At 50.9% G+C, this 21,008-nt stretch overlaps 1 protein-coding gene across 1 annotated transcript; it reads left to right on the top strand.

Annotated features, from left to right (window-relative positions):
- The first annotated feature begins 2,392 nt into the window (after window positions 1-2,392).
- On the top strand, window positions 2,393-19,884 carry SLC26A9 (solute carrier family 26 member 9). The gene is made up of 21 exons (XM_059487992.1): window positions 2,393-2,517; window positions 3,113-3,252; window positions 3,396-3,506; window positions 3,670-3,845; window positions 5,054-5,218; window positions 6,361-6,513; window positions 6,835-6,917; window positions 7,554-7,701; window positions 8,350-8,463; window positions 8,865-8,942; window positions 10,376-10,471; window positions 13,506-13,612; window positions 15,366-15,435; window positions 15,515-15,607; window positions 16,022-16,138; window positions 16,941-17,092; window positions 17,150-17,285; window positions 17,883-17,937; window positions 18,324-18,469; window positions 19,264-19,341; window positions 19,837-19,884. The coding sequence occupies exons 1-21, from the start codon at window positions 2,393-2,395 to the stop codon at window positions 19,882-19,884; spliced, it is 2,391 nt and encodes a 796-aa protein (XP_059343975.1).
- The last annotated feature ends 1,124 nt before the right edge of the window (window positions 19,885-21,008 follow it).

The raw sequence follows: 21,008 nt of genomic DNA, 5'->3' as shown, positions 1-21,008 counted from the left end.
GGAACTGGGAAAAGCCCAGGAGACTGGTCAGAGCTGTTATCCAAAGGCAAAGCTTGTCCTGGCTCTTGGAGGGGAATCTCCCACTGGGGTGGGATTGTCAGCCCTCAGAAGCTGAGTCTGGATTTATAAAATATTCACCAAGGAGAGCTGGAAATTCTGAGCAGAGCTGTGGGGCTGTGAGGAAAGCTGGGAATAGCCACAGGATCCTGGGAAATGTGGGAAAACCATGATTATTTATCAGAGAGGGCATGAGGAACTGGGAAAAGCCCAGGAGACTGGTCAGAGCTGTTATCCGAAGGCAAAGCTTGTCCTGGCTGCTGGAGGGGAATCTCCAGGGGAAAAGGAGCGGCAGGGGTGCCCTGCAGAGGGCACTGGATCAGGCACCGGTTCGGGTTTCCCCTTTGGTCCCGAGCCCCGTGGGCGCAGCTCAGAGCTGGAATCTCAAACACCGCACGGCCGGGGCAGTGTCACAGCAGAGCGCTCCTGATGGCCCCTGTGATCCCTAAAAGGGTTGATGACCTCCCTTTCCAGAGCCATTAGCTGCTATTTGCATAATGATCCTGTTGACCTAAATTCTCCCCAAAGTTTCGGCTCCTGCTCCATCCTTTCCTTCCTGCCCGGCTCTCCGCAATCCCCTCCCGTTCCCCACTCCGAGGCACAGCCAGGGCTCTCTCCAGTCCTGTGCAAGGACATTTTGCTCATCCCAGACAGGGGAGGGGAGGCTCTGGCGCATCCAGATCGCTCTGTAACCTCTCAACAACCTGGATGGTGCTTCTCGATGCATTCTCCTGCCTGAATCACCAGCTTTTCCCACCCCCTCTTCTCCTCCTGTGTTGGGCAATGACCCATTTAGATTTACACCAAAACACAAATAATTACCGAGGTGCTGGCTTTATATCTGACCACATCCTCCCCTCCCAGCCCGGGGTGATTCCCCCTCTCCTGGGCACGGGAAAATCAGGGATGTCTGGGGTTCATCATCCCTTTGCTGAGACCCAGATACCGGGCAGGACAGGTCTGCCGGGATGTTTGGGCATCTCCATCACTGCCCATGAGTTAGCAGCAGTTATCACCCCGAGCATCACTTCCTAGAGGAGCCCGGGCTCTCACCCACGGCCGGGAGCGTCGGGAAGGTTCTGGAATGCTGGGCAGCGTGGCAGGAACACCTCGGCAGGGATGCAGCCCTCAATCACCCCCTGTGCCAGTATCAACCAGCCTGGCAAAGCCTCGGTGGTGAAACCGAGCCGTGGGAAAGGTCAAGAGCCCCGCCCGAGGCAAAAAGGCACTGCCAGAGCGGGGAATTAACAGCTCTACCCCTGATGTGGGGTTAACCCTAACCCTAACCGGGGATTAACACCCCTAACCCTAACCCGGGATTAACAGCCCTAACCCTAACCGGGGATTAACACCCCTAACCCTAACCCGGGATTAACAGCCCTAACCCTAACCGGGGATTAACACCCCTAACCCTAACCTGGGATTAACACCCCTAACCCTAACCGGGGATTAACACCCCTAACCCTAACCCGGGATTAACAGCCCTAACCCGGGATTAACAGCCCTAACCCTAACCGGGGATTAACACCCCTAACCCTAACCCGGGATTAACACCCCTAACCCTAACCCGGGATTAACACCCCTAACCCTAACCGGGGATTAACAGCCCTAACCCTAACCGGGGATTAACCCACCCTAACCCTAACCGGGGATTAATGCCCCTAACCCTAACCCGGGATTAACAGCCCTAACCCGGGATTAACAGCCCTAACCCTAACCTGGGACTAACACCCCTAACCCTGATCTGGGGTTAACATCCCTAACCCGGGATTAACCCCCCTAACCCTGATCTGGGGTTAATCCTAACCCTAACCAGGGATTAACCATAACCCGGGATTAACCCCCCTAACCCTAACCTGGGGTTAACCCTAACCTGGGATTAACACCCTTTACCCTAACCTGGAATTAATGCCCCTAACCCTAACCTGGGATTAACACCCCTAACCCTAACCTGGGATTAACCCTAACTCGGGATTAACCCTAACCCTGCCCTACCGCCGGGCAATCCAGGGTCCCTTGGCACGGCACCGCTCATTAACACCGCTCATTAGCCCCGCTCATTAACACCGCTCATCAGGCCTGCTCATCAGCATCACCTCGGAGGAGCCGGGAGAGCAGCAGCCCCTGGAGCTGGGAGAAGCCACTCCCAGGACCTGCCTCTCTGCCACGGGGAAACTATTTAGGGTGGAGGAGCAGGGGAGGGCTCCAGACGCTGGAGGTGTCCGCTCTGGGCCAACTCCAGCCGCATTCTTGCCTTTGCTATTTCTATTTTTTTTTAATTTTTTTCCTTTTTTTTTTTTTTTTTCTTTTTTTTAAAAATCCAAATGATGCAGAGATGAGCCAGGCCAGGCCTCGCTATGCCATCGAACGTGCTGCCTACTCTGTCAGCCTCTTTGATGAGGAGTTTGAGAAGAAAACCAGAGCTTACCCCGTCGGGGAGAAACTGAGAAACCTTTTCAGGTAACAGGGAGTGCTTATATTATCATACCTCTCCAATTCCAGACTTAGTCAGGAATTGGAGGGGTATAATTTAGACTGGGAATCCAGATCCCATTTTTATCCTGGGGAACAGTGCTCTTCAGGGGTTTGGTGGATGAAAGGTATGGGAGAAATGCAAATTGGGCTGAAGAAAATTAAATTAGTGTCTCTTTTTTCAGCACAACTGGGTGCATTTGGAATTTGGGATCCCGTTTCCCTGTATTTTTAATAATGGGAAAAGCACAATTGGCGATGTAGGCATGTGTGGATTATTTTATTATGTTTTCCAGCTGAGATTTCCTTTTCTCAGCTGTCTGATTGAAACCAATACCACCTTAAACAAAGGCTAATAATTCTGTAAGCAAAGGTTAATAACCCTGCTGATGAGTTCCTTGGAATTCTATCTCCATTCCTCAGAAGAAGGAAGGAAATAATAGAGGAAAGAGAGGGCTCAGAATCTGGTGAGGGAGAAAGGCTGAGACATTCCCGGGCAGATCCTTCCTTATTTCCAGTTCTCCTTTCATTTTCAAATTCTCCCCCCTTCAATTCTGCTTTCATTTTTGCATCTCCCTTCCAGATGTTCAGCCTCCAGGTTCAGGCTCACCCTCTTCCGCCTGTTCCCCATCCTGGGGTGGCTCCCCAGGTACAGAATCAAGGATTACATCCTGCCCGACGTCCTCGGGGGGCTCAGTGCGGGGACAATCCAGGTGCCACAAGGTGAGTGGGGGTCCAGGAGGGAATGACAGCTCCAGCAAAGCTCTGCAGGCGATGCTGGTGCCCAGTTGGGATTTGTGTTTTACCGGTGACCCCAAGCTCTCCCTCCAGCCTGGAGCTCTCTGTATTCTCCTCGTGTTTTGCAGGGATGGCTTTTGCCCTCCTGGCCAATCTGCCTCCTGTCAACGGCCTCTACTCCTCCTTCTTCCCCCTGCTCCCCTACTTCTTCCTCGGGGGCATCCACCAGATGGTGCCAGGTGAGGAATTGCCTGCTCGGGACAGGGAAATGCTGCCTGGGGGTTTGTGGGGTCGCCGATTCTGTCACCCAAATGACCCTGACCCTGCCAAGGGCCGAGTGGAGCCCAGGAGCTTTCCAGGAATGCCCGGAGGGAGCTCCTGACCTCCCCGTGCTGCCCGCAGGGACCTTCGCTGTCATCAGCATCATTGTTGGCAACGTCTGCAACGAGCTGGCCCCGGAGTCGGACTTCCAGTACTTCAACCAGACCAGCAACGAGAGCAGAGTGAACACCACGGCCCTGGAGGCGGCCAGGCTGGAGATCTCTGCCACCCTGGCCTGCCTGACAGCCGTCATACAGGTGAGGGCCCTGCTGTGTGCCTGGGAGCCAGGCTCTCCATGGAGCAGGGATGGTGGTGGCAGAGGTGCTCAGAGAGGACAAACTTCTGGGTGGATGACGGCTCAGAATAGAGATTTTGGGGGGTTTTTGGTCTTGGGGTGGAATTCTCCATGTGGACAATCCATTACCCCTGAGTGGGGGTGGATTATGGCTCAAAGTAGAGATTTTTGGGCATTTTTGGTCTTGGGGTGGAATTCTCCATGTGGACAATCCATTACCCCTGAGTGGGGGTGGATTATGGCTCAAAGTAGAGATTTTTGGGCATTTTTGGTCTTGGGGTGGAATTCTTTATGTAGACAATCCAAGAATGGCACTCGACCCTCAATGTGGTTGGATGATGCCTCCAAGTAGAGATTTTTGGTCTTGGGGTGGAATTCTGCATGTGGACAATCCATGAATGGTACTCTTCGCCCTGAATGGGGGATCAAAATAGGGATTTTTGGGGATTTTTGGTCTTGGGGTGGAATTCCCCATGTGGACAATCCAGGAATGGTGCTCAACCCTGATTGGAGGTGGATGATGCTTAAAAATAGAGATTTTTGGGGATTTTTTGGTCTTGGGGTCGAATTCTCCATATGGACAATCCAAGAATGGTACTTAGCCCTGAATGTGGTTGGATGATGCCTCCAAGTAGAGATTTTTGGTCTTGGGGTGGAATTCTCCATGTGGACAATGCATTACCCCTGAGTGGGGGTGGATTATGGCTCAAAATAGAGATTTTTTTGGGATTTTTGGTCTTGGGGTGGCATTCTTTATGTAGACCATCCAAGAATGGCACTCAACCTTGAATACAGGTGGGTGATGGCTCAAAATAGAGATTTTTGATCTTGGGGTGGAATTCTCCATGTGGACAATCCAAGAATGGCACTCTTTGCCCTGAATGTGGTTGGATGACGCCTCAAAGTAGAGATTTTTTGGGATTTTTGATCTTGTGGTGGAATTCTCCATGTGGACAACCCAAGAACGGCACTCTTAGCCCTGAGGCGGGGTGGATTATGCCTCAAAGTAGAGATTTTTGATCTTGGGGTGGAATTCTCCATGTGGACAACCCAAGAATGGCACTCTTAGCCCTGCTGGGACACCCCTGTGTGTTGTAGACCTGTGTGTGCTCTCCCAGATGATCCCCCTGCCCCACACGGGCCCTGACCACATCTCCTCTGCCTCTCCAGCTGTGCCTGGGCTTCCTGCAGTTTGGCTTCGTGGCCATCTACCTGTCAGAGTCCTTCATCAGGGGCTTCATGACGGCGGCGGGGCTGCAGATCCTCATCTCCGTGCTCAAGTACGTCTTCGGCTTGACGGTGCCGTCTTACACCGGGCCCTTAGCTATCGTCTACGTAAGTGGGGGCTCTGCACAGCCACCTTCCCCCCCACCCCTGCCCGGGAAACGGGGCCCAGGAGAGCAGGGAAGGGTGGGGGGAAAGGGGGATCCCTGCCCCAGCAGCGTAGGTTGGATGGTCGGGGAATGGTTTCTTACAGAAAGGGTGGTAAAGTTCTGGAATGGTTCTGGAGTTGCCATGCCTGGGGGTGTTTAAAACAAGACTGGGCGCCAGGGTTGAGTTGAGGTGTTGGGGCTGGGATGATCATGAAGGTCTCTTCCAACCTGGTGGTTCTGTGATTCTGCGTTCCCTAGCGTTATCTGAGCTTGGATGTGTTTAAAACAGCCTGGATGTGGCACTGGGTGCCAGGGGTGAGCTGAGGTGTTGGGGCTGAGATGGATTTGATGATCTTTAAGGTCTCTTCCAACCCAGTGAGTCTGTGAATTCAGGGAATTCAGGGAATTCACAGGGACTGAGGAGGTGGTGGAGTCACCATCCCTGGATGAGTTTAACAAAGCCTGGATGTGGCGCTGGGTGCCAGGGGTGAGTTGAGGTGTTGGGGTTGGGTTGGACTGGATGATCTTGAAGGTCTCTTTCAACCTGGTAAATCTGTGATTCTGTGTTCCCTAGCCAGGATTATCTGAGCTTGGGTGTGTTTAAAACAAGCCTGGATGTGGCACCAGGGTTTAGTTGAGGTGTTGAGGCTGGTTTGGACTGGATGATCTTGAAGGTTTCTTCCAACCTGTTCATTCTGTGATTCTGTGAATTCTGTGTTCCCCAGCAGCATTATCTGAGCCCTGCCTGTGGTTTTAGTGAGGATTGATGGAATGGGACTGGGATCTGGGGGCTGTGAGCTGTGTTGATTTGCAGCAGCAGTCTTGCAGAGTTGTCAGCAGCAGGAACGTTTCTTCTGAGCAGGTTTGGCCATTTCTGGGATTTCCTGTGTCTTGCATGGGTGCATCCTGTGCTGATGCAGCCAGAACTGCATTAAACCACCAGGCCAGGCCCAGGGCTGGGGGCTGACCCCTCAGCAGAGCCTTTTTAGCACTGCTCACATCTCAGGGTGTTGATTGTGGTAACGAGTGCTGTCCGTTGTTCTGTCCATGTCGTCCAGGGTGTCTGGCTCGCGGTGACCCCTCCTCCTGTTCTCTCCCCTTCAGACATTCATTGACATTTGTAAAGGTCTGCCCCAAACCAACCTGGCCTCCCTGGTCTATGCCCTGGTCAGCTCTGTGCTCCTGATCCTTGTCAAGGAGCTCAACCTGAAGTACATGAAGAAGATCCGGATGCCCATCCCGATGGAGATCATCATTGTAAGTGACACCTGGGCTGTCCCTGGAGCCTCCCCTGGCCTCACAGCCCCTGCTCTCAGCAGGGCCACCGTGTAGAGCACCTACACAGTGAGTGTGACATGGTTTGGGGTCACAAACTGGGCCAGCCCCATGCTCATCCCTGCCCTGCATCCTGGTGATGCTGATGGTGAAGGAAATAACCCCTACTTGGACTGTCCTCACCTTCCCCAGCCCAAACGTGGTGCTGGTTTTGTTCTGTCAGCTCTGGGAGCGTGGCAGGGTGAATGCCCGGAGCCAGCCCAGCTCCCCCTGCTCACAGCCCTTCATTCCCTGTCCCTGCAGGTGATCGTGGCCACCGCAATCTCCGGCAGCTTCAACATGCCCGACAAGTACGGGATGCCGATAGTGGGGAAAATCAGCATGGGGTAAGAGCTTGTGCAGCTCTGACTCACCTTCCAGAGAGTTTTCCTTCCTCCTCCTCCTCCTCCAGCCTGGAAAACACCTCACTCTTCCCTGCAACCCCAGAATCCCCTTCCTGGAGTGTCAGCATGCCCTGTGACACAACCACCCCCATCCTCTGCAGTGTGGGCAGGGATTGTGTCACCCCTGAACCCTCCAGCCCTTCAACCAGCACCGTCTTGTGACGGTGTTCGCAGGGGTTCTTGGATGAGGGAAGAGATGAGAATGTTGACTCTATGTTCAGAAGGCTTGATTTATTATTTTATGGTATATATATATTACATTATAACTGTACTAAAAAGAATAAAAGGTTTCTTCAGAAGGCTAGCTAAGAATAGAATAGAAAAGAATGAATAACAAAGATCTGTGGCTCGGACAGAGAGCGAGAGCCAGCTCTGCCGTGAGTGGTCACTAAATCTGAACATCTACAGGAGATTAATCACAGATCCACCTGTTGCATTCCACAGCAGCAGACAACCATTGTTGACATTTTGTTTCTGAGGCTTCAGCTTCTCAGAAGGGACAAAATCCTAAAGAAAACGATTTTCACTTAAAGATGTCTGCGACACTGCCACAACCTCTCCCCTGTGCTCTGAGTGCAGGTTCCCAGAGCCCACCCTGCCCCTGGTGAGCAAGTGGAAGGACATGGTGGGCACGGCTTTCTCTCTGGCCATCGTGGGCTACGTGATCAACCTGGCCATGGGGAGGACCCTGGCAGCCAAGCATGGCTACAACGTGGACCCCAACCAGGTATGGCGGGGCTGGGGCAGCCAGGGGCTGCTGCCTTTGCTGTCAGGCGTGAAGGGAAGAGCTCGCAAAGACGTTCAGACGTGCCGGGCTCGGAGCAGACGTGCTGCTCCCAAGGAGGCTCCGTGGCTTTGTGCCATGCAGGGGGCGAAAGGACACGGCAGAGCCCCGGCCTGTGTGCTGGAGAGAGGCTGGAAGAGGGAAAGGAGCTTCAGGCTGGGCTCTGTGCCTTGCTCCCCCTCCAGACTGAGTGTTTTGGCAGCTTGAGGTGCGTGCGCTGCTCGGGGAGCAGAGAAAGACCTGGATTCCTGGTGTGTCACCCAGATACTCTGAGACAGAGGCAGGCCATTAAATAATCCTCTTTTGTCATCCCTGGCACGGTGGCAGCTTTCAACAACAGCCACACATACCACATGGAGCCCTGCCCTGAGTGTGTCAACAGATGACAACGTGTTTATGTGGAATTGTGCTTCCAGGTTTCCCTGCTGCACCAGGGCCTGGCCCAGATCTTACTGGAAGGAAAAAGTCTGGGATGCACTGCAGGAACCCAGAGCCTGCCCTGGCCACATAAACCAGCCTCAGGCCCTCTTGCCATGTGTGTCAGCAGGAAGGGCAGCTGTCCTTTCTGATTCATTCTCCACATCTCCACAGGAAATGCTGGCCCTGGGCTGCAGCAACTTCTTTGGATCCTTCTTCAAAATCCATGTGATCTGCTGTGCCCTCTCTGTCACCCTCGCCGTGGATGGGGCAGGAGCCAAATCCCAAGTTAGTTCCTCTTCCTCCTCCTCCTCCTCCTCCTCCTCCTCCTCCTCTCCTCTCTGCATTCCCTCTGGATCACAAAGTGCTGTAGCTGCCACACGTGCAGCTCTGGAGAAGTTTCACACACAAGTGCTTCGGGCTGCTGCTGTTAAAGCAGAATTTCCTCCCTCCCCAAGCCCATTTTGAGCCCTGATTTGGGCACAGAAGCAGAGCTCTCAACCTGCAGCCCCACTCTGGACTGGGAAGTTTGGGGTTATCTGTGAGATCTGAAAACCCCCTGCCTGTTTTCAGAGGCAAACATCCTCTCCCATAAAATGCTGCAGTGCCCAGTTGTGCCCCTGACCTCACCCAGGGGAGCTCTGAGAAGCCCTGCTGTTTGCAGAAGTGATTTTCTTCCCTCTTTGCAGGTGGCAAGTTTCTTTGTGGCTCTGGTGGTCATGGTGACAATGCTGTCCCTGGGAATCTACCTGGAGCCTCTTCCAAAGGTAACACAAACATCTGCGCAGGCTGAGCCATTGCAACACCCATCTCCACACCCAAACACGGGCACAGCCTGGCTCCAAAAAAACCCTGATGCAAACAGAAGCACGGGACAGTTTGTTCCTGGCCTGGGGAGCTGTCTGCTGGCTGGAATCACACAATCAGTCACACAGTTCCAGGCTGGTTTGGCTTGGAAGGGACCTTAAACCTCATCCCTGCCACGGGCAGTGACACCTTTCACTGTCCCAGGCTGCTCCAAACCCTGTCCAAGCTGGCCTGGGGCAGGAATGGGGCAGCCACAGCTTCCCTGAGCAAATATAAATGTAAATTATGGTGAAAGAAGCATCCAAATGGCCCTGTTCAGATCCAGGCGAGAGCTTTGTCAGCATCACCCTTGTGATGGGGCAAATTAAATTATAGTGAAATAATCGTCCAAATGACCCTGCTCAGATGCAGGTGAGATCTTTGTTAGCATCCTTATACTCTTGTGATGGAGCAAATATAAGTGTAAATTATGGTGAAATAATCATCCAAATGACCCTGCTCAGATGCAGGTGAGATCTTTATGAGCATCCTTGCACCCTTGTGATGGGGCAAATATAAGTGAGCAAATAAGTGTAATATATATATAATATATATAATAAGTGTAAATTATGGTGAAAGAATCATCCAAATGACCCTGCTGAGATGCAAGTGGGAGCTTTGGAGCATCACCCTTGTGATGGGGCAAATATAAGTGAGCAATAAGTGTAATATATATATATATATATATATATATATATAATATATAATAATTGTAAATTATAGTGGAAGAATCATCCAAATGACCCTGCTCAGACCCAGGTGAAAGCTTTGTGAGCATCACCCTTGTAATGGGGCAAATATAAGTGAGCAAATAAGTGTAATATATAATATATATAATGTATATAATATATTATATATTATATATTTTATATATAACATATAATATATATAATATAATATATAATATATAATATATAATATATAATATATATTATATATTATATATTATATATTATATATAATATATAAGTGTAAATTATAGTGAACTAATCATCCAACTGACCCTGCTCAGATGCAAGTGGGATCTTTGTGAGCATCACTCTTGTGATGGGGCAAATACAAGTGAGCAAATATAAGTGTAAATTGTGGTGAAAGAATCATCTAAATGACCCTGCTGAGATCCAGGTGAGGTCTTTGTCAGCATCACCCTTGTGATGGGGCAAATATAAGTGAGAAAATTGTAAATTATAGTGAAAATATCAGCCAAATGACCCTGCTCAGATGCAAGTGGGAGCTTTGTCAGCATCACCCCTGTGATGGGGCTGGCCCAAGGCAGGCAGGTGCTGCAGGAAAGCATCCACTGCCAAACGTGGCACATCCAGGTGTGGCTGACACCTTTCCCTGTCCTCCACAGTCCGTGCTGGGAGCCCTCATCGCTGTGAACCTGAAGAACTCCCTCAAGCAGCTGGCTGACCCCTTCTACCTGTGGAAGAAGAGCAAGCTGGACTGTGTGAGTGCCTGGGCTGGCGGGAGGCATCGCCTGGCCAGGGCTGGATGAGCGGGACAAACCCAAGACAGCCTTCAGCGGGGTTCTGGGGCTGTGAGCCCCTTGCAGGAGGAGAGTTTGGCTCTCTGGGTGAGATGGTGCTGCCCAGCTGAGCACGCTGCTGCTCAGAGCACATATCAGAGAAGCCTGAACTCTTACCTGCTGTGTTTAAATGCCAATCAAGAGCGGAGCCTGTTTGCCCAGAACTCGCCAAACCGGCCCTGCTCAATGTCTGCGAGTCACGACTTAAAAACTCACACAATGGCCCTCCAGGGCGAGGAGAGCCCTTCAGAGTGATAAGGACTCCAGGCACTGGTTGATGTATAAACCCAGGCAGGGGGTGGCGGGGGAGTGGGAACGGAATTTGGAAATGTCTGACATAAAAAGAGAGTGTTTGAACAGGACTCCCACGGCTGAGTGCCGTGTGTGGACACGGAGCCAATATCCTGTCAGGGCCCAACAAAACCCCTTATCAGGGCAATCAGGAGGAGTCCATGAAGAGCTTTCCCAAAATCCTGCTCAAACAAGTGCTGGGGAAGAGCTGGGTTATCAATTTGGGCACATCTCTGAATGGGTTTTGCTGCTGTGGGGTGAGAGGGGAGCTCTGTGGGCTCGGGCAGCTCAGCTGCTGCCCCTTTACCAAGCACAGATGGACCCCACAGGCTTCAGAGACCCCAAAACCTGGGCAGAGCCCTCAACATGGACTGATGGAGATGGATGGTGCTGCCTGAGGAACATCCTGGCAGATGCCAATGGAGTGAACGGGATTCCCCTGACCTTAATCTCCTTGGAATTTGAACTAGATTCAGTGTCCTGGCCCAAAATGGGGAGCACCATTCCTGGGTGATGTCAGAGCATTGGTGTTCATCATCTCAGTGCTGGTTGTGTTTCAGGACAGCTAATTTCAACCAATTCTAATGATGGATGGATGCATGGATGGATGGACTCATATTCCCATCCATTTTCCTCATTCATTTACGCACAAAATTAACATAAATTAAGATATTTAAGTCATCAAAGTCACCCTAATTCATCCAAGGTCAAAGCTAGCTTTTATTCACGTTGAGGATGGGATTAAAACAAGCGGGTAATGATTTTCAGAGGGGATGTTTCAATGCAGGGCAGGACTGATCTCATATGGAGTGAGATGCTTGAGTGCTAACAGATAAAAATGACAAATGGCAGAGCTCTGAGCTGGAGTGGGGCAGGTTTTGGTCTCCTCTGTCACTCCAAACCCTCTCTGTGTTCAGGCCATTTCCAGCAGGTGCTCAGGCAGTTTTCAGAGAGATTTCTGATTTTTTCTGAACTGCTCTGGCTGATAGCAGGAGCTGCTTAGGGCTGGAGCAGGGAGCAGCAGATGGTGGGATCTGCAGGAGCCCCTTCCTGAAGAGCCAGAATGATCCTTTTTGGGTAGAATGAGTGGGGTGGGCGCTCGAGCAGCCATGGAGAAACACCCTGGCTGCTTTTGTGGCTGAAAAGGAGCTGGGGCTCCTGGCAAACTGCCCAGCAAGGACGGTTCACTCTAAAACATGCAGCGACGGTAGCGTTAGAACAGCTGCAGAATTCAGGGTTTGGCCTATTCATGTTGAGCTGGGAGGGTCTGAGAGCCCAGGATTGCAGCACAGAACCATTCCCCATCCATTTTTCCCATCCACATTTTTCCCCTCTACTTTTCCCATTCATATTTTTCCCCTTTACTTTCCCCCTCCATTTCCCCCCTCCATTTTTCCATCCATCTTCACATCCACTTTTTCCCATCCATTTTTCCATCAGCTTTTCCCATCCATTTTCCTTCCTTTTTCCCATCCATTTTTTCTTATTCATTTTCCCATGCATTTTTTTCCCATCCATTTTCACACCCAGGTTTTCCATCCGTTTTCCCCGTCCATATTTTCCCCGTCCATTTTTTCCATCCACTTTTCCTATCCACTTTCCCTCCTTTTTCGCATTCCATTTCCCCATCCACTTTTCCCCATCCATTTTCCCCATTCATTTTTTCCCCTCCACTTTTTCCCCTACCTTCACATCCACTTTTCCCCATCCATTCTTCCATCAGCTTTTCCCATCCATTTTCCCTCCTTTTTCCCATCCATTTTTCCCATTCATTTTCCCATGCATTTTTTTTCACCCAGGTTTTCCCCGTCCATATTTTCCCCGTCCATATTTTCCATCCACTTTCCCTCCTTTTCCCCATTCCTTTTCCCCATTAATTTCTTTCCCTCCATTTTTTCCCCTCCATTTTTTCCCCCTCCATTTTTTCCCCCTCCATTTTTTCCCCCTCCATTTTTTCCCCCTCCATTTTTTCCCCCTCCACTTTTTCCCCCTCCACTTTTTCCCCCTCCATTTTTTCCCCCTCCATTTTTCCCCCTCCATTTTTCCCCCTCCATTTTTTCCCCCTCCATTTTTTCCCCCTCCGTTTTTCCCCCTCCGTTTTTCCCCCTCCGTTTTTCCCCCTCCGTTTTTCCCCCTCCGTTTTTCCCCCTCCGTTTTTCCCCCTCCGTTTTTTCCCCTCCGTTTTTTCCCCTCCGTTTTTCCCCCTCCGTTTTTTCCCCTCCGTTTTTTCCCCTCCGTTTTTCCCCTCCATTTTTCCCCCTCCATTTTTCCCCCTCCATTTTTCCCCCTCCATTTTTCCCCCTCCATTTTTCCCCCTCCATTTTTCCCCCTCCATTTTTCCCCCTCCATTTTTTCCCCTCCATTTTTTCCCCTCCATTTTTTCCCCTCCATTTTTTCCCCTCCATTTTTTCCCCCCATTTTTTCCCCCCCTTTTCCCCCCCATATTTCCCCATCCATTTCCCCATCCATTTCCCCATCCATTTCCCCATCCATTTCCCCATCCATTTCCCCATCCATTTCCCCATCCATTTCCCCATCCATTTCCCCATCCATTTTCCCATCCATTTTCCCATCCATTTCCCCATCCATTTTCCCATCCTTTTCCCATCCATTTCCCATCCATCTCCTTCCACATCCCCACGCTTCATCTCCTCTCTCCCTGCAGCTGGTCTGGCTCGTGAGTTTCCTCTCCGCGTTCTTCCTGAGCCTGCCCTACGGCGTGGCGGTGGGCGTGGGATTCTCTGTGCTCGTCGTGGTTTTCCACACCCAGTTGTGAGTATCTCGAGTACCTCGTGGCCCCCAGAACCGCGGCAGGTGTGCCAGGGGCAGGAGGAGGGACGGGTGATTTTTTTAGGAGCGACCTCTGGCCCGCGGAACGCGTGGCAGGAGCCCCGGGGAGTGCAGGTGTCCTGGCCGGAATGTGCAAACAGGAATGGCAGGCGCCAATTTACTGCCTGCATTCCCGCTCCCGTGCGCATCCCAGGGCAAGGGGGAGCCTCGAGGGATTTGCTTCACCCCACACAGTTCCCAGCTCACAAAAGGAATTAGTCCTTGTGGGAACCCAGCGCATTCCTCTGGCTGTCCAGGATGGCCAAGACCCCTGACAGGGGGCTCAGAGACCCTGGCACAGAGCCCAAAGCACCTGTGGGTTTGGTTATGACCCATGGAGCAAATTACCAACTTTACATGAAGATCAGCAAGCCACAACAGTTTAGGTAGAATAACAGTGAAGGTATCACGGGGTGGAAAAGTAGATTTTGGGGTTTTTGGTATGGGAGTTCAGGGGGCAAGATGGAGGGATCTGGGTGTGTCCAGCCTTTTTCCTTCTTCTTCTTGGCCTCCATCTTCTGCTGTGATGTTGGCACTTTTAGATTGGTTTAGAGTAGAAGCTCACTGTCTAACACGGGTGATAGGTGTTGGAAAGTAATTGTAAATATTGTACACATAGTTTTTAGTACAAAGACATAAAACCACCCCAAGGGCTGGAAACAATTGCCAGCTTTATTTGACGAGTTACAAGCCAATAGTGAATTAATAACAGGGTGAAAATGTAAAATTCTGGGATTTAGAATGGGGGTTCACGAGGCAAGATGGAGGGATCTGGGCGTGTCCAGCCTTTCTCCTTCTTCTTCTTGGCCTCCATCTTCTGCTATGATGTTGGCACTTTAGATTGGTTTAGAGTAGAAGCTCACTGTCTAACATGGGTGATAGGTATTGGAAAGTAATTGTAAATATTGTACACATAGTTTTTAGTACAAAGACATAACACCACCCCAAGGGCTGGAAACAATTGCCAGCTTTGTGTGAGAAGTTACAAGCCACAAGAGTTTGAGTAGAATGATAGTGAATTAATCACAGAGTGAAAATGTAGCATTTTGGGGATTTAGAATGGGAGTTCATGAGGCAAGACGGAGGAATCTGGGCATGTCCTGTTCTTCTCCTTCTTCTTGGCCTCCATCTTCTGCTGTGATGTTGGCACTTTTAGATTGGTTTAGAGTAGAAGCTTACTGTCTAACACAGGTGATAGGTATTGGGAAGTAATTGTAAATATTGTACAGGTAGTTTTTAGTATAAAAAGATAACACTGCCCTGGGGGCAGGCAGAATGCCGGGACTGTCTTGCTGGACAGACCTCGGCAGGGCAGGAGAAAATTTTTATAGATAATATACAATAAACAACCTTGAGACAGAGAAATGAAGAGCCCTGACTCCTTCTTCAAGCGCTGGGCTGGGAAAAGAGACTTTCTAAATTTTCTCGGAGTCACTCTGACAAGATAAAGATCCCAACAAGTCCTGTCTGTGTGCAGGGCCCTGGTGTGAGGTGCTCTCACAACTTTTAATCCATTAAAGCCCTTTCTCAATATTTCCCAGTCTGGCATCTCAAAATGCTGACACTTTTTTTGCCCTGTAGACTCTGCAGGGGTGAAATGTAAGAGTTTTCACAGAGCAAATGTTGGAATCCTGGGGTGGAATGTGGAGCAGAAGCAGTTTTCTTTCCCTTAATCCTAATCCCTTCTTTTCTGCAGCCGCAACGGCTCTGCCCTGGGCCAGGTGACTTCCACTGACATCTACAAGAACCCCAAAACCTACAACAAGGTGAGCTGCAGATAAAACACCCTCAGAGAAAATGCTGCTCTTTGCCACTGTTTGCTCTGAGCTCCTGTCTCTGGTGCAGGTCCATGAAGTTAATGGGATTAAAATCATCACCTACTGCTCGCCGCTGTATTTCGCCAACTCAGAGATATTCCGGGAGAAAATCATAGCCAAGGTGAGCAATCCTCAACAAATCCCTGCCTGAAGCCAGTCCCACACCACCCCTGCTCTCTCCTGTGTTGCTACACAGGGTTAATTAAGCTGTGGATGATCATGGACAATGGTCACATCCACTCTCCTCAATCCTCTCCCTGATCCCCAGGGCTGTTTGCAGAGCTCATTTTAGAGGTTGTGCCCAAATCCTGGCAGGTTCCTCCTCCAAGCTCTGCCAAAACGGGGACATCCTGCTATTCCAAGTCTCTTCCTGCATGTGCAGGTTCCCTGAGTTCCAGGAGATGTTTGGATGCCATCAGGATCACCCCACTCCAGTGCCCAGCTGGTGCCCCAGGCTGGGAAATGCCAGGGAAGGAACAGCAGCTCCTGGCTCTTGGAACAGACTTTTTAAGGGAAAAATTTCTCTTTCCCACAGACAGGGGTGGATCCTGGCAAGGTGTACTTGGCCAGGAGGAAATTTGTGAAACAGCAGGGGAAGGGCACAGCACAAGCACCAGCAAAGCTCCCAAAATTCCTGCTGAAGGAGAACAAGGTAACTCAGCTCTGAGCTCCCAAAAGCGTCCCTGTGTCCATGAGTACAGCCCCAAATCCCATCAGACAGCTCCTCTTGACATGAGATTTCCTGCACTGTTTTCCTGGCCACATTTCCTATCTCTCATCCCCTTTCCTCCCCACCTACATCTCCATTCCTCCCCAAACCTGAAGGTGCAGAACTGGGAATGACTGGGAGGCTGGAGAGGAGTCTGCAATGGGAACATGGGGAACAATCTGCAGAAACCAGGCAGCTTTGGCTTCTTTCTCTGGGGCTCTGTCAGCAGTTCAGCCCTTTCAAAGCCCATTTCTCAGTCATCCCATTTGCTTTGCAATTCTGAGCAGTTTTGCAATAAACAAATAATGTAAATTATCCTAAATCCAGCCCCAAGGGACAGCCAAGTGTGACTGTGCTCACAGGGGTTCTTGGATGAGGGAAGAGATGAGGATCTGACTCCATGTTTCAGAAGGCTGATTTATTATTTTATTATATATATTACATTAAAACTAAACTAAAAGAATGTAATTGGCCATTAATTACAAACATCTAACAAGGGTCAATCACAGATCCACTGTTGCATCCCACAGCAGCAGATAACCATTGTTTACATTTTGTTCCTGAGGCCTCTCATCTTCTCAGGAGGAAAAATCCTAAAGAAAGGATTTTTCACAAAGGATGTCTGCGACAGCCAGGCTGGAGTTAGTCCAGATTAAAACCCTTCATATCAGTGGGCAGAGGGGCAGTCACCTGCCAGGACCCCACCTGTGCCCTGCCCTGACTCTGCCCCTCTGCTCTGCCTCAGACCTTGTCTTTGCAAGAGCTCCAGAAGGACTTTGAGAGCGCCTCTCCAACAGACACCAACAACAACCAGACCACTGCCAACGGTGCCAGCATCTCCTACATCACATTCCGCCCTCCTGGCCCCGGGGCTGGGCCAGGGCAGAGCCCTGGGGAGCTGGGCAGCAGCAGCAGCGCCCTGCAGGGCACCAGCACCACCCTGCAGGGTGGCAGCACCCTCAGCGTCCTGCCCGCAGCAGACACCGACCCTGTGCTGGCAGCACCGCCCTACGTCAGCTTCCACACCATCATCCTGGACATGAGTGGGGTGTGCTTTGTGGACCTGATGGGCACAAAGGCTCTGAGCAAGGTGAGTTCTGTGCAGGGACCTTCTGCTGTCTCACATAAAGGTGTTTATGTGACTCAATTCACAGAATTCACAGAATCACTGGGTTGGAAGAGTCCTTAAAGATCGAGTCCAACCCAGCCCCAACTGAACCTCAACTGAACCCTGGCACCCAGTGCCACATCCAGGCTTGTTTTAAACACACCCAGGGATGGTGACTCCAGCACCTCCCTGGGCAGAACATTCCAGAACTTTATCACCCTTTCTGTGAAAAACTTTTTCCTGATATCCAACCCAAATTTCCCTTGGTGCAGCTGGAGGCTGTGTGCTCTGGCTGTGTCAGTTCCTGCAGACAGAGCCCAGCCCCAGCTGAGCACGGGCACCTTTCAGGAGCTGCACAGTGATGGGGGCAGCCCTGAGTCTCCTTTTCTCCAGGATAAACACCCCCAGCTCCCTCAGTCATTCCCCACAGGGTTTGTGTTCCCATTGTGTGGCTTTTCCTCTTCTGCACCTCTGATTTTCTCCTTCAGCCCCAGCACTGATAAAAGTCTTTATTCATAAACACAAAGCTGGAGCAGCAGTGGTTTTAATCCTCTCTCTCTCCCATCTCATCCCTACCAGTTGTGTTCCAGTTACCAGAAGATTGGGATCAAAGTGTTCTTGGCAAACGTGCATGGTAAGAATCCCCAAAAAACACATTTCCATGGGATCTCCCCCCATTTCTGAGCTGCTGACAAACAGCAAATCCTTTTCTGTTCTTTATTCAAACTGTGAGATGTCAGTCCTTTGCTGGACCAGCCCAGAACAGATAAAAAGAGAAAACAGAAGAAAGGAAAGAGAATCATTGTTCTCTCTGTGTGTGAAATCAATGCTTTCATTTGGGAGGTGACAAAGCTGAAACATCTCCACACTCAGCATGCAGGAAAACAGCTCCCCACACTCATTTCTGCTGCAAAGCTGCTCCTTCTGAGCCTTGCCTTGGCTTAGAGGACCCCAGACCAGCCACGCACACCTCCAGAATTCCTTCTGTGCTTTCTTCATTCAGCTGTCTCCTTTCTCCAGCCCAGGTGTACGACGACATCAGCACAGGGGGAGTCTTTGAGGAAGGAGGTCTGGACCCAAGTCACATCTTCCTGACCATCCACGATGCTGTTTTGTTTGCACTGGCCAGTATCAGAGAATTTGTCCACCCACCCATCTTGGAAGAGGTAAATTTGCTCCCCAGCCCACAGGATTCTCCTGTTTGGCTTCCAGGCTGTGTCAGCACAATGAAAAAATAACATTTTATTGCCTAAAATAACATTTTATTACCTAAAGAAGCTTCATGTTTATCTCAAGTGGTAAAGGCCTAAATCCAGGACATTATTTAATATTCCAGTTGTGTATGGGCCAAGCACCTTGGGATGGAATGGATTTCCATGGGAATTCAGAAGTGTCAATATTTTAGTGTCAATTTGTTGTACACAAACCTTTGGCTGAGAGATGAGTGCTGTGCCAGCCTGGAAGAGCCAGAGGAGCTGTTCCAGCACTGTGCCCTCAGTTTGGTGCTGGTTGGAACAGGCAAAGGCAGAATTTGGCCCCCAGTGATGAAGAAATGAAGGCAAAGCTCGTGCAGCTGGAATAGTCCTGGCATCCATGAGTGCTCCACTGGTGGGAGGAGAACAGCAGGAATTCTGAGGCAGGAATGTGGCCCATGCTGGTGGCACGGTGTCAGACAGGCTCTGTCCCCAAACAGGGGTTGGTTTATTGTGTACCAGCTGGAGCTGGCACCAGTGGCACCAGTTATCTCCCCAGGAGGAGTTCAGGTATCTCCTATCAAAGCAGAGCAATAGGAAATGCAGATAAACACCTGGAGATCAGGACATCAGGACTCCTCCTGTGTCCCTTCTCCTGGCATTTCCCTCAGACCATGGGTCACCTTCTAGGCCCGGCTTAATCATTGTTTTCACTCCTTCTGACCCTGCACTCTGCTAATTTGTGGAATCAACTCTTCCCTGCACAGAGGCCGACGCAGACAGAGCTCTACATCTACGATGAGTCTGTGGATGAGGGCAGTGCAGAGTACAAGAACCTGGAGGAGGTGAGTTGTAGTGCCAGGGGTCCCTGCAGCCATGGGAATGGGGCAGAAATTAATTGGGATTGATTAGACGGGAAATCATCTGGAAGTACTGCAGTGCTTTGGAAAGTTAATTGCAAACAGAATTTTAAATCCCTGTCTTGAGGAACTCTGGAAGGCAGCAGGATGAGGGGCAGGTAGGTCACCCCACAGGGGAGCCCTTCAATCATTCTGGGCCACACAGCTCAGGTTCAGCCAGACCTGAGGGGAACTCAGGGAACCAAATTTGGTTCATGCTCAAAAGAAGAGTCATCAGTGAAGATTTTCAGCACAGGCTTTGTAAATGCTGCAGCATTTTCACCCACATGTGGGCCTTGGGAGGAGCTCCCCTCCCTTCCCCATGCTGTCCATGCCCAGCTGGAAGCTGGAGAAGGGCCGGAGCTCCTGGGGGTGTTTGTGTGACAATGACACCGAGCTGTGGCACCAGCCCTGACCCTGCTCATCCTCTGTGCCTTTTAGGAGATGTTTGGGAGCATGTTCCACTCAGAGACCCAGACAGCTCTGTGAGCACAGCCAGCACTGGGCAGACCCTCCAGAGGAGACTCCTCCAGACCCTCCAGAGGAGACTCCTCCAGACCCTCCAGAGGAGATTCCTCTCTCTCACCTCTCCATGGAGAGCTGTGCTTCTGCCTGGGGATGCAACAGGTTTGCAACGAGGCCATCACCCTCCAGAACTGCCAGAACCTCTCCTCTCCCTGCTCTACTCAAGGCAAACTCTCCAGAGGAGACTTTTCCAGAGGAGAATCCTCTCTCCCACCTCTCTGTGGAGAGCTGTGCTTCTGCCTGGGCTTACAACAGGTTTGCAATGAGGCCATCACCCTCCAGAACTGCCAAATCCTCGCTGCTCTGCTCGTGGCAAACCCTCCAGAGGAGAATCCTCTCTCCCACCCCTCCATGGAGAACTGTGCTTCTACTTGGGGTTACAACAGGTTTGCAATGAGACCATCACCCTCCAGAACTGCCAAATCTTCTCTCCTCCATGTTCTGCTCATGGCAGACCCACCAGAGGAGACTTCTCCAGACCTTCCAGAGAAGAATCCTCTCTCCCATCTCTCCATGGAGAGCTGTGCTTCTGCCTAGGGTTACAACAGGTTTGACATGAGGCCATCACCCTCTAGAACTACCAAATCCTCCCTGCTCTGCTCGTGGCACTCAGAGCAGAGGACTCTGAGCAGGCAGAGCCGGCTGGGGCAGCAGGAGCTCAGCAGATGCCATCTGATGGATTCTCAGCTGGAGGGGACATTCAGCCACGCCTTTGTCCCTCACCATTCTCCTGCCCACCTGGAATTGCATCCCCTGGCCGTCCTGCTCCTCACCTTTCCCTCCTCCCTGTTTCCCCCACCGAGTAAAACACAAGCAAACCCTGAGAGCCTTTCAGGAGGTGTGGCAGGGCAGCTGTGCCAGCTGCTGCTGCTCTCTGATGTGCACTGACCCCCGAATTCCCCTGCGTGTCTCTGCAGCCTCTGCCTCTCCTCCTCTGTGTCCCAGCATCCCAAAAAACACTGCCTCGGACCAGTGGCACCCCAAAGACCTCAGGACTCTCTCAACAGGGCTAAATTCTGAAATATATATATTTTTTTCCTTACTAATAGCACAGGTTTGTACTCAGAAATAAGAATTATGTGCACGTT

Source organism: Ammospiza nelsoni, chromosome 23, assembly GCF_027579445.1.
Source record: "Ammospiza nelsoni isolate bAmmNel1 chromosome 23, bAmmNel1.pri, whole genome shotgun sequence".
In the NCBI taxonomy this organism is placed as follows: Eukaryota; Metazoa; Chordata; class Aves; order Passeriformes; family Passerellidae; genus Ammospiza; species Ammospiza nelsoni.
This window is presented reverse-complemented; position numbering and strand designations above follow the sequence as displayed.